The following is a 13,788-nucleotide window of genomic DNA, read 5'->3' on the forward strand; positions in this document are numbered from 1 at the left end:
TGCCCATGTTATCGGACTGTTGAACAATAGATTGCGAGACTTGTGAAGATGTGCCGAGGATAGAAAATGAGTCTTCGGGAGAGTGGGGTTGGTTGAAAACCTCGAACTCGTCCTTGGAATCAGATACCTCGACGATGTCTTCTTCCTCCTTTACAATGGGATGGGAAGATGTGGTTTCACCAAGTACGTTTTGTGTATGGATAGGTACTAGGGGAATCCCAACTGGAACGGGTTGTAGGAGTTGTATAGGTTGAGTGATCAAAGTACCCTGAGGAATAAGAGCCCCCTCGGGTAGCAGGAAACCTTCAACGGCAACGCTAATCCGGGGAAGGCAGGGGTCCTTGGCTTTGATCACACACTTCAGCGCCTGAAAAGCTTTGGAAATGGGATTGTAGCCGAGGATGAGATGAGCCGCTCAGAGTTGGCCGTCAGTATGCACAAAAACTTCGGCTTGTAGGATCCTGTCCAACCGTCCAAAATCGACAAGGTGAGGATGACGATCTGCTGCATGTGGATCTGTAGAAATTATCCAAAAAGAAAAGACGTAAGAATAAATAAATAAATAAATATATATATATATATATAATAAACAAAAAATGGTTTTGAGGGTTCTAGATAAAATCCAAAAACTTCACCTGGGGTCCCTCTCTTGTCGGACAGGGTAAGCCGTCATGCCAATTTCCTGATACGATCAGGAAGTCGTTTTTTAGACCCTTATTAGATTCGGACAGACACTAAATTAGCCTAACTTTTGGGTATCTAGATTTTAGGTAATATTCGTCTTTCTTTGTCAGGTAATGGAGGTTATAAACCCAGTTCACGTCGTGATAAGTGAGCCCTAGGTTCATCTTCTCGTTTAAGGCATCTATGGAAGTAAAGATCCTAAAGACATTTGGGGCGCACTGCGTGGGAGTTAATCTAAAAACCCTAAGGTAATCCCTAGTCACGGTTCCCATTGGGATACTCATTCCCCCTTCGATGAATGCAATCATCGGGATTACTACCTCCCCCGTTTTTTTTTTTACAAAATATTCCTCCTCGTTACAGTACCTAATAGATATGTTCGAGCGGATTTGGTACTTAGCCTTGAACTGCTCTACTTTTTCGTTTGAATCCACCAGGGATGCAAATCTACCCATCTTTGAAAAAGGGGGTGTGAAGAAACTAAAAAGACTATGCCGAGGACGAAGGATACAGAGAAAAAGAAAAAGAAAGGGAGAGAAAAACAAAAGAAACAAAGAAGCTGATAAGAAGGAGAGAGTATGGGAGAACTTACTTTAAAAAAGAAGAAGGCACGGTCACCTCGGACAGGGTATTGGGTAAAAGGAGAAGGCACGTGAAGGTAGCAAATGTGGCAGGTACGTTATAAGATTATTTGTAGTGTGAAAGATTTGAAGGAAATTGATATTTATATATCAATAGGAGTTATGAAGCATGAGAATTCCCGCTTCAACCCAGGAACAGCTCTCAACCGTTGGATATATGTCGCATCATTGAAACATGGGGAACATAGAGACGCCAGAATTTAATTCAGGGGCGCTTCACATGCTGAAGCATCGGGAACATGCGACAGGTTGTTCAAAAGTTATTGTCCCCGTCAGCAATGTTGCCAAAAATCCACAAGATAAAAGGAGATTTAAGTCGAGATCCTCTTTTCCTCCCGAGGTGAAGAAATAAAGAATCTCGAGGGGCTATTGTAGGGGCATTGGGCCCAGTAATTTACAAAAGATAGCCCAACAAAGTCTTTTGGGCTAAAAACCCAAATCCGAGGACATCAAATGATCTAGGAGTGCGTGAATGTACCTCATAAAGAAAATGCCAGGCAAGTGGTGATAAATGATTTACCAATTATGTCCGAGGAATATATTTGTCCTCGGATAGTTAAGCCGAGGTCATAGGAAGAGAGGTTTAAAGTCCCCGGGCTATGTTATAAGAAATCCTATGACCACGGGAAGACACGGCACACGTAAAGGACAATAGAAAGAACGGTGGAATATCTAAGGTAAAGCTGCTACCATCGCCCACCCATTAAAAGCTCTGTAATTGATAAACTGACTGCATTAATGGAAAGGTTGGACCTGAGCATGAGATTCGGAACTTGGTCCCTGACCCCAGCGAACTTCGGAGAGAAATTGATAGGACAAGTATCCAAAACCATCGTTACAACCATGAGGTGGAGGATGATAAAGAGAAGAAGAGGAAGTATAAATAAGGAAAAGGACCTTCGGAAGAAGGGAGGCTTCTTCTTTTGAAAAGAAAGACAATAGTATATTATAATCCAACGATCTATAATTGTAATCAGCCTTAGGCAGCAATATTATAAACTATCCTCGGATTGTGTTCAAGGAAGAGTTTTCATTGATACTCTTACAATAATTCTTTATTTCGTGCCATTGGGCCCGGAGCCCGTTTCTTTTCTTTTTTATTTAAAACCATCCTTGAAATCTAGATTACAAGCCCACTCTCTATAAATTTATTGTAAAAAGGTCTTTCAAGCCCTTTTCCTTTCGGTTGTAGATTGGGAATTTGAACTGTGTCCTTACAGAAATTATTATGATCTATTGGGTAACAGTAAAAAAAAACTTAATAAAAAGATGTAAGAAATGCTAAATTTATATAATAGTAAAAATATGTTTCTACGATCTATTGGGTAATAGTAAAAAAACTTAATGAAAAGAGGTAAAAAAGGTTAAATGCAACATTAGAGCGTCACGTGACAGAACCTCATGCACTCTTACATAAGCGTCATGGGTATATATGTGTGTGTATATATATATATATATATATATATATGTGTGTGTGTGTGTGTGTGTGTGTGTGTGTGTGTGTGTATCGATTACAAGACCAAGAATGAAAGTACAATAGCACGAAAAAGAAGTGTCAGCATTCTGAATAATATTCAACTTGGAAATTGATTAAAACAAGTAGAGTGCTCGTCCTCGAGCTTGGTCCGACGATGGTACTACAAACAAATTATCTTTCTCTCACTTTTCTTCTTCTCTCCCCTTTTTCCCCTCTTTTTTTTACATCCCCCATCCAAATGTTCTCTTTGGCTTTATATAATTAGCCTCAATGCACCTAGATTCTACACTTGGAGGGTTGGGATCACATTTCCTAGATCTTTGTCCCATCAGGAACATACCAGTAAGCTTTATACTAAAATCTTAGCTGTTTTACCACTGTTCATGGCCACTTCTCCATCAATGTGGCCAGAGAAGTGGTTGCACCGCATTAAATGCAAAGGGGATGGCTTCTATGCCCTTCCTTCTTCCTCCTTTTCTCATTCTGTGCCAAGTCAATTTTCTCCTTTTGTGGTTAGCTCCCCACTCCCTATACCATTGGTTCTCGTCCTTCCGAGGCTAGGAGTGTGTTCTCGGAATCTTCATCAAATGAGCTATCTCAACTTCTTTTCAAGTTATGGGAGCTCTACCTAAGGTCATTTTATGGAGTTCAACTCCTCGGAAATGACCTTGGCCGCTTATTTAATTGTTTTGGATCCTCGTCCCCCCACAATGTGTATGGGTCAAAAACTAAAGACCCTGAATAATGGGTTGGGCATTTACCTGAAACAATTAATTTGTAAGAAATTGATCTTTGGACCAACAGTCGAGTCTAAACAATGTTTCAATGTAGAGAATTGAAAAAACATCAATACAAGCCAAACTTATATAAGATATGATAATTTCTTGTTTATTTCACTTTACTCGATTGCAATGTGCAGGAACTTTTTTTCTAAGATGGGAATATAAGTCTAAGCTCTACTTAATATTACAAAGGGTTTCTCTCTCTTTCTCTTTTCTTCTGGATCAAATCCTTGTACAAGGGTGTCATTCAACCATTAATGCGGCATGCTTAGTTGGTGTAGAGCATTTAATATAGAGGGAACGGTGGCTTCGTCAGAAAGCTTCTTCCAACTTTTGTTCGGATTGGTTACTGCTACTTTCCTCAGCCAACATCCTTGGTATGGTTCAACAGTTCTCTGTCCTTGGTTCGCTCTTTTCTCAATTCCTTCCTCAAACTAATCCTTCTTCAGACTATTTAAGCCCAAGTACTCCATATAAATATTTAGTTAGGCCTTCCCAGACTCTAGCCTAGGCTCAAATTCCTTTAACTCACCTTGGCCCACACAGTATGTACGAAGTCAGGAACTCTCTCATGCCAACGTTGAAATTATTTTAGTTACACTTGAATGAAGAAGATACAGAAAGTTGAGAGGAGATGAGAGGGGAAGGTATAAACATAAAGTTATGGCATGTCAGAAATCAGAATTCAAATTATAGATTCAAACTTTTACAGGCTTTGATACATTCAAGGTGGAAATAAAGCTTACAAAGTTCGAAATTTGGCACAGGCCTTCCTAACAAAAATCTAAACAGCGTAGTAAGCAAAAGGTAGGCCAATCACTCAATCCAGATGTTGCCAATATCGTATCACTCATTTAGGTATCTTATGCTGGAATACAAAGAGAGTTTAATTTTTGTACATGGGGAGATGAAAGGGGAAAAGGGTAGAGGATAAAGTGGACGGAATATATTAGTCCATTCATTCCCAACATATTGGGAGAAAGAACCTAGAGGCAAACCTCACACCATAGATTCTTAAGAATATCAACTGACTATAATGGCACTCATTAGGCACCCAAATCAAGAATTTTTTTCCACCATGGGGCCCACCCCTCATTTGAAAGGAGGGGTCATTGCTCCCGGAGCACCTAGGTCTACGTTGTTTTTTCCAATCTTCTGAAGGATGTGGCCAATATTGGGGTTTAAAGTTACTGCAATATGAGCTTTTGAAAAACCGTTGAGGCCACTTTAATACTTAGTTCTGATATTACTTCTACTTAGCTCTGATAGTAAATAAATTGGAATGTCAACTTGCACTCGTGATTAGAATTCTGAAGATATAAATTTAAAACAATAAGATGCCGGATGCCAATAATGAGATTATGATGCTTCAACATCAGATCGTAAACATCAACAGTTAAAGGCAGCTATAGATACTAGTGACTCACAGGAGAGAGAGAGAGAGAGTTCACTTTTTTGACAAAATCTGCATTTTAATCTAAAGAAAACTAAAAAAATATTTCTGAGTGCATGCATTTCATTGTTACATACAGCCTAAAAATGCAGGTGCAGTGCTGTCCCCTTTCTGTCTGTCTTCACTTTTGTGACCTCAAAAAGAACAGTCATAAAGCTGGCCTACACCAATGACCAAACCTCCAGAGCCTTCTTTTTTTTTCTTTTTTACATATGGTACAAGATTGGGAATTATTACCAAGCAGAAAAATCTTTGAATTCTGCTGTTGAGGCTCCCAACTTCCTTTTCTTTGCTACAGTAATTGCTGTTACACTAGTGTCAACAGCAACAGATTCAGCTTGAGCATTTCTTGATTTTAAGTACTTTCCAACACCACCACCACCAGCTCCAGAATTCGTTGTTCCTGTACCCGGATTGCTATACCACGACCCAATTTTTTCCTGGACCAAAAAACAAAGATTATAAGAACATAAAAATAAAAGATGAAAAATGCAAGCGCTCTGAAAGTAAAGGGACCAGAAACTAACATTTTCTTCATCCTCAACATTCTTCTCATCTTTAGCCTTCTCTTCCTCTTCTTCTTCATCGGGTTCTGAGTAAGGATTGACAAATACTGTTACACCAGTAATCTTAATCTCCTCCTGCACAAGAGAGTAGTTGCAAATTCTCATGAACTAGATAGGTAAGGAAGCATCAGGTTCAGAGCAAATGTATTCACTAAACCAAAATGAGTTTTATATTTAATTTAGAAGATTGAAAATCACCAAATATGATGTTTTGATCTAGCTTATGGTAAGCTGAAACTAGTTTTGGACCCGAACTTTCCTGATCTTATATGTTTGTAGAATTATTGGTACAACCATAGCATGACATCATTGCTTTCTATACACAGCTTCTATAGCACAAACTCCATAGCAATTTACAATTAGAAAACAGCATGGTACTCGTCATAACAAAACTATGAAGAGAGTATACCAACTCGCATTCTATACATAATGGTACATAATTCACACCACATTAAGCATATAAAGGAGTTAAAAATGCAATAAATCATTAGAATACTTAATAAGTAATAACTCACCAGAGGTCGGTCATCATCATCAACCGGAACCTTTTCCATTGTTGCCAGAGTAGTCAACCCACCAACAACTCCACCAAAAACTGTATGTTTAAAGTTTAAATGATTTGCAGACTTGTAAAGGATGAAAAACTGGGAACCATTTGTGTGGGGGCCACTGTTTGCCATACTAACAACACCCCTTCCAGCGTGAAGCAACTTGGAGTTCACTTCATCTTTAAAAGGCTTTCCCCATATAGATTCACCTCCTTTTCCCGTACCAGTAGGATCACCACCTTGAATCATAAAATTCCTACATAAATTAAATAATATACCTCTTCAAATCAGTGATACCATTAAACTAAGCAGGATTTTATTATTTTTATTTTAAGTCTAAGCAGGAAATCGAATACAATGAATAAATATTAAGGCAAGTTGTGACTATACCGAATGTTTCTATGAAAAGCTACTCCATTGTAATAGCCACGTTCACAGAGAGTGATGAAGTTCTCACATGCCCTGGGAGTAATATCACAGTGCAGCTCAATATTCAAATCACCATGTGTTGTATGCAGCTGAACATATCCTTTCTTCTTTGGATTTTTCTCAACTTTGATATATTCAAATTCATTTTTGGTGATGGGATCAAAAGAGGTAGAAGTGAAGGATCGTGAAGCAGCACCTGTAGTAAAACGGCTCTTCACCTGAAATAAAAACTACTGTTAGAACTGACGAGAGCATTTGGCAAATTAAATTCCTAGGCAAATACAAATATCAGTCTAACCAAATAAATAATACACTATGGAGTGGGAAGGCCATCTAATATACAGCAAAAAAAATTAATTTCTTAGAATTCTTCTCTAATATATAATTTCAAATTAATCATTGGGAAGGAGCTCCAAAATTTACTGCTTTGAATAAATGAGGTTTTAATGTAGGAAAACTAACCATCTTTGCATTCACAGGTGCCCTCTCACCAGCCATGTGCATAGCTATCCGAGCAGCAGTTTTATCACTTGATGCAGATTTTGCAGCAGCAGCACTTCTTCCATGTACTGAAGCAGATGCAGCATCTACAATACTGTAAGCCTGAGGCCTAACCTCCCCATTCGAATCTGATTTAGAATCTTCTTTAATGTTTGACCTTGCAGCTAAAATTGCAGCAAGTGCAGCAGCCCTTTCATTTTGTGCCTTGCTGCCACCTCCCCCAAGCAGTGCAGCTTGCTTTCCCTTTTCAGTTCCAAGCTCCTCCAGCATCTGCTTGATATCCCCAGTAACATTTATATTATAAGTTGGATCTGAGCTCATTTTATTTAGTTCTGGGAAAAGGAAATGAAAAGGTCAAAATCCCAAATGACCAAAAAAAGAATCCAGAAACCAAATGACCCTACAAGGAGGCTAAACTGACCTTCATCATCAATTTTCAAACTGTTTTTAACATGATCAAAATCCAGGAGAACCTTGCTGTCTAATGCGTTAGGATTCTGTGAAGCATAGAAACAATAATAAGAACATCTATGAAAAAAAATTTGATAGGTACGAAAAATTATACTAAGAAAAAATTACTCCAAAAAAATGAAGTAGGCAACGAAAATATTTACAAGCAGCAAAAAGAAAACAGAAAACTATGTACAAGTATAGGAACACCAACAAAAATATTATACGAAAACCAGCAACAGGCTTTCAACAAACAAACAGGATGTAAAACAAGGCATTTACTACCTGAATAGTTATAAGGTCTCCTTTAGTAAATGGTTCATCAGTAAGGAGCTCCTTCCAGTTCTTGGTCTTGATGTTCAATTCTTTAATTGCCTATATAACAAATACAAACAAATGAAGTGTAAAGAACATGGAAGCATACAAAGTAGAAAACTAGGAATGGCTACAGACACAGGTTTTAGCAGAAAAACAAACCTCATAAGAGAACACATTTCCTGTAGTCTTCACAGCAACTATGTGTGTAAATTCAGTAAAAACCTTATTCAACACAGGGCATTGAAACTCTCCTGCAATAAATGTGAGAAGGTTTTGAATTATTTTAAGAATTGGCTAGGTTAGCACAAAAAATAATAACAATAATTAGAATTTTAAAGAGGCCATCACAAAATTTGGTTTTGGTATCTATGATATTACATAGAAAGTGCCATTAGAAAATTGTATTAACTAGATTTGTGCCAACAAGTAGGTTCTGGTGTATTGATACATTTCCTGAAAGTAGTTTCACTTGACACCAATACTTATCATATTCATGACTTAATAGTGTACCCAAACATAGATACTCTTCCAAAGATCATTTTTATCTTGTCTTCCCTTTTTCTTGTCTCATTTAGTACACTGATAATTCTTGATGAAACCTCCAGCTGTTTCCTAAGGGGTCTCAACCAGGCAAGCACCAGGTTTCTTTTCTCCAAAGTCCAAATTGCAAAACTGCGCTCTTGTTCTGTAAGACATCTTATCTAAATCCTCAGGGCCCAATGGTTGATCTCAAGCTAGTAATCAAGCAGGAACAACTGCTTGTAAAAAGCCAGTTGACAACAAAAAAACCTTTTTCAAAAATCAATTTGGTGCGGAGACCAAAATTATTGCTAATTTGAATTTTCCATTGATGTAATTTATTATAATTGAGGATTATGTGGGATTATGTTTATGGTTTATTTATTTTCTTTATTGATGTTTCAAGGAAGCTTTTCTAAAACAAAGGCTCTAGTAAATGTAAGGGACATATATGATTGACAAATAAAATTCTATATTGGAATTTTCCAATAGCTAGGTGTTGATTCCTAGGTTTTCCTACTTGGTGCTGATTCCAAGCAACATAAGTGTTGATTCCTAGGCCTATCTTTTTGTTCACTCTGTCTATTGCCTCTCCCAATTTCCTTTTGAACTTGCACTGCATCACAATTGTTTACCAATTATGTATATACTACACCAGAATTTTTCACAGAAGAAATAAAGAAAAACCACCAAGATAATAGGGAACAAGCTGCTCCATGTTCTTCCCAGTCAAGGTAACTGAAGTAGAGTCAAATATTGCTGACAGAGCACGAAGCCAAGAACACGTTCAAATAGAAGGGTAGAACATCCTGGTTCTTTTTCCATAATTTGCCTATGAGATGTAGCAGCTCTTGAAAATACATATAGAGAATCCCATCTTCCACATATATCTACACTTTCTTCTTTGGACAATTACATAAAAGAACCCTAGAGTTTGACCTTAGTTTCAAGTTAAACCTGAAATTTCAATTACTTCAATCTTAATCCTATTGTAATAAATTTGTTACAATTTGGCCACTTAGTAAATCTCCTTCAACTAAAAATAACAGTAAGTGTGTAAGCTGTACTTAGAACCAATTTTGGACATCAAAAATCCCACATGTAAAATGTAAGTAATATATTGGCATAAACATGGCTTAATGAAGATGCCATCATGTTATGACTTTTAAAAATAAAAAACTAAAACTAAAATACCACTGGGTGTTAATGTGATGGTATTTTAGTGCCCAAATAAGGCTGGTATAGTTCACTTGAAAATCTATTCCTTTTACTTACTAGTGACTTGCAATAGGGGACAAATTGACCTAATTTAAAATGTTTACAGTTTTAATTGAAGCATTTTAAATTTTTTGCATTTAATTTAAAATTGCCCCCCTACAATGGAGGGAGATTATGTAATTTTCCCCTTTTTTCCCTAAATTACATATAGGCTACTTGTTCTGTATCTACATACTCATCCTGTATCTATTTCATTTAAGAAAGGAGCAGATAAGCTGTTAAAACAACAACAACACCAACAACAACAACCAACTAACCCTTACTTTTGGGCTGGCTATGGATCCTCACAAACTAATCTAAATGTATTATTTTCTTCCATTCCAACCTATCCTCAATAACCTAATCAGATAAGCTGTTGAAACAAAAACAAGCCACAAATTTCCCAATTACACTACAAGCCACTACTTCAGGGTAATATAACATTCATACATGTCAACTAAATTTCTGAATACAAATGCACGCACACGAGTAATTAATGCACGCAACTAGCGAATTGAAGTTGAAACCTCAATCTAACGAGATTGTACTAAACTTAAAGAAGCCAAGCTACATTCTCAAATAAATAAATAAATAAAATGCACAAATGGGGTTGTGGTAATAGAAAAACACGAACCATCGGAGTTCTTATGGAAAGTTAGTGGAATAAGTTCCTCTTGCTTAAGCGGAGCTCCGGTTACAGGATTCTTCCCAAACTTTCTAATGTAGGGGATTATATGCCTGCACCCAAATAACAATCAAGTAAGTTACTTCAAAATAAACCCGTTTTACATGGAGAGCTAAAAATTTTAAATCAAAGTGATAACAAGTACATGATATCGAAGACGCTGCCATCGGCAGTGCACACGGGGTCTTCGAAAGGCGTAAACGTAAGACTGCGAAGCAAAAAAAGAAAAGAAAGTTTAGAATTTGAGAGAGAGATTCAATAGAAATGAATGAGTTTCAGAGAGAGAGAGAGAGAGAAGTGGAGTTGGTACCCGCAGCAATAGAAGGGGAGGCGTTTGAAGGGGGTTCGGGACTCTTTGGACTTGGCGCCGCCCCAATCGTTGGCCCACTCCGTCTTCGTTATGAACATCCGGTCTTTGCTGTGCTGCTTCTTCCCCATTGAAACGATTTGGTAATTAGGGTTTTTTCTTTCTTTCTACTCTATTTCTCAGCCACTCTGAGTTTCTACAAGCAAAATTGAATCCAGTGGAACTTCAAAATGTCTACAACTGAATTCTGATTTTCATAAGACCGCCTTCGCCGACTGTGCCGGACAATTCGGTCCATATCCAAGCTGCTGAGCTATTTGGGCCTCAAAATCTAAGTTGTTTTGGGCTTTTCCACATAATTATTCAAAATGAACAGGCCTAAATTTAACACCTGGGCTGAGAGAGTTCAAAAAAAAAAAAAAAATTTAAGTAATAAGGTACTGATTTATCCATTAAATTTATATAAATCTTCAGCGTTATTTATAAAACTGTTTGAGGGAATGTCATTTAATTTTCAGTTTGATAGATTCTATAAAAAAAAATCAATTTAATAAAACCCTTCTTTGAGGTGGGGAAAAATCTTGTGAGAAGAATTAAGATAAAATGGGTCAAACGAAGCAAGACACTTTTATCATCCTATAGGCTAATGTTAACTTCATCAAATTCATTAGATTCTATTGGGATATTGAAAGTCTCTTTCATGTAAAGGCAAACATGGAAATATTGTAGGCAAAATACATTATTTGTTAAGTCTGTTTTTACAAATAAAATATAATTAAAGGAGCTACCCTTTTCTTTTACTTTTTTTTAGCATGTGATGTACAATCTAATTATCATTGTGGGGACAAAAGGTCCAAGATATGTTTTTGAGCCATGGGCTTGAGCCGAGGATGTTTGCTTGTCCGAGGACAGGTTAATAGTAATAACAATATCAAACTTACAATCCCAAAAGCAAATGTGGCAGATGAAGTGAATGTAAATAATCCGAGGAAGACTACCTTCTCGGCTGAGTACAACGAGGATCAGGTGGTACGTCATGTTAACTAGAATGATATTTTAGAAGGTCTTAGAGATTAAGATATGTTTAAAAGAGGCACAGAGAGCAAGGGGTTAAGAAAAGATCTTAGAGAAAGCTGCTACCACTGCATTGAATGCTCTGTACCTAAGTCTCTGACTGCATTTATGAGGAAATGATACTTGAACAGTGATTTTCAGCCTTACAGCTATTACTTAGGGACTTCCAAAAGAGATGGATGTGACAAGTATCAAGGTGAGCAATTTGAATCTAGAAGAAGGGAGGAGGGACTATAAGAGAGAGAGAGGTCCTGTAAAAATGGGAGAGAGGATAATTTTTGTAAAGGATCTTTAAGTAAGAAGAAATATAAACACTTGGTTCTCGACTTGAGTCTGAGGATAAATTTCATCTTATAAACTTGTTCATCTATATTGTTTTGTGATCTTGGGTCATTGTCATTACTGTTCAAGTTTATTAGAATCAAGATTTCTGGCCCACACTCTATAAACTCATTGTATCAGGTTCTTTGAGCTTACGTCCTCCTTCTTGTTGGGCCAAGGCTCGAATTGCGACCTTACAATCATAATAATATTTCAATCTTTTCTCCCAAAAATAATGTCACTATTCAGACATAGAGAAAGTAGTTTCTTTAAGTTAGAATTGGACCAAAAAGATATTATGCCAATGCAAATGCTCTAATATAAATAAATGAATAAAATAAAATTACAGATAATTACCCATTATCCATGTGTGAGTTGGGTCAATTTTACTTTCTCAAACAATAGTTTTAAAATAAATTAAAAAAAAAAACCACTTTACCCATGTGATATTGTATCATTAAATTCATTACACAAACGTAACCCACCTATACGTCCAGATCCGGATCTTCTCCATTTCTATTTGAAATGGAGAGTGTCTAGTTAAGGGTTAGGATCTGCCTAAAAATAATCTAAGGTCTATAAAGTGCCACCTCAATTAAAAGTTTTAACTTAACCAAATAACAAATAACTATGGTAACCAGAGTTAACTATGGCCAAAAAAACAAAAAACGCACCAAATCCTTGTATTTGGATTCTGGATCCCCTTCAAGACTCATTCCTGACTGCCCATTAGCCACTAGCCACCATCTTCGCTACCGCGCTACTATCGACCCATGAGTTGATTTTCCAAACCTAGGGCATCATTTTCTCTCTCTCTCTTGTTCTTTGTTTGGCTTTTGCTACAAGCCCTGCGAGACGTGAATTTCGTGTTTATTATATGTTCTGTGGCTGTGATTTATGGCTTGTTTTATATATTCAACTATTGATACTTCGTTAGTCTTTTGGTGTTTCTGAATATGATGAACTTGTGGTGGTCTAGTAATTTAAGAAATAGTTGAAGCAATCAATCAGATGATCGATCCATAACTATGAAGCAAGGGAAGAGTGAGAGTGAGTATAAGGATAGACATCAACCCAACATCACTGTTATTATTATTATTGTCATTATTTTGTTTGGATGAGCTGTGGAGTAATGGATTGAGTTTGTTCCTTAACTCAAGGACCGTTGATAAGAGTAGTATTAGAGTTCAGCAAATAAGATATCTAGTTTTTTAGAGAGTTAAGTTATTTAGATTGTTTCATTTATTTGAGTTATCTTTTATTCTATTTGATTGTATTAGCTTGTAAATTGCATTATATTAAGCAGTGAGACTTGAATAATAATGCAAGCAAATTAAATCGCAAATGGTCTTTTCTTTATCATGTTCTGGGAGGATAGTCACCTCTAATATAACTAACTTAATTCAATAAACACCTCGCATAATTTTGTATTATTAACATTTTGAGACATCAAAAAATGGATTTAAAAGTAGTGATTATTCTATCAATGAAAAGAATAATCAAACTGAAAATTTAGAGCAAGCCAAATCAGTGTTTGATACAATACTAAAAGAAACTAGACAAATCAGTGTTTGATCACTTCGGTTGCTAGTGGCTAATGGGCACTCGGGGTTGAGATTGAAAGGATCTTAACCTAAGGATATGGTTGTTGCCTTACTAGTAACCTGGGGTGGCTTTTTTGGGTTTTGGACAAGAGTTAACTCTGGTTACAAATTTTGAATTTGCTATTTGGTTAGGTTAAAGCTTTTATGGCCTGTTTGGATGTTTAAAAAAAGA

General features: G+C 36.7%; 1 protein-coding gene across 1 annotated transcript; it reads right to left on the bottom strand.

The window, feature by feature from the left end:
- Positions 1-4,919: 4,919 nt before the first annotated feature.
- LOC142626351 (peptidyl-prolyl cis-trans isomerase CYP65) lies at positions 4,920-10,879 on the bottom strand. The gene is made up of 11 exons (XM_075800173.1): positions 10,621-10,879; positions 10,456-10,518; positions 10,260-10,363; positions 8,009-8,100; positions 7,817-7,906; positions 7,503-7,578; positions 7,043-7,413; positions 6,542-6,798; positions 6,119-6,407; positions 5,565-5,678; positions 4,920-5,477 (listed from the first exon to the last, which is right to left on the bottom strand). Exons 1-11 carry the CDS (start codon positions 10,746-10,748, stop codon positions 5,271-5,273), a joined length of 1,791 nt encoding a protein of 596 aa, XP_075656288.1. The 5' UTR covers positions 10,749-10,879; the 3' UTR covers positions 4,920-5,270.
- Between the last annotated feature and the right edge of the window lie 2,909 nt (positions 10,880-13,788).

Source organism: Castanea sativa, chromosome 2, assembly GCF_040712315.1.
Source record: "Castanea sativa cultivar Marrone di Chiusa Pesio chromosome 2, ASM4071231v1".
NCBI lineage: Eukaryota > Viridiplantae > Streptophyta > Magnoliopsida > Fagales > Fagaceae > Castanea > Castanea sativa.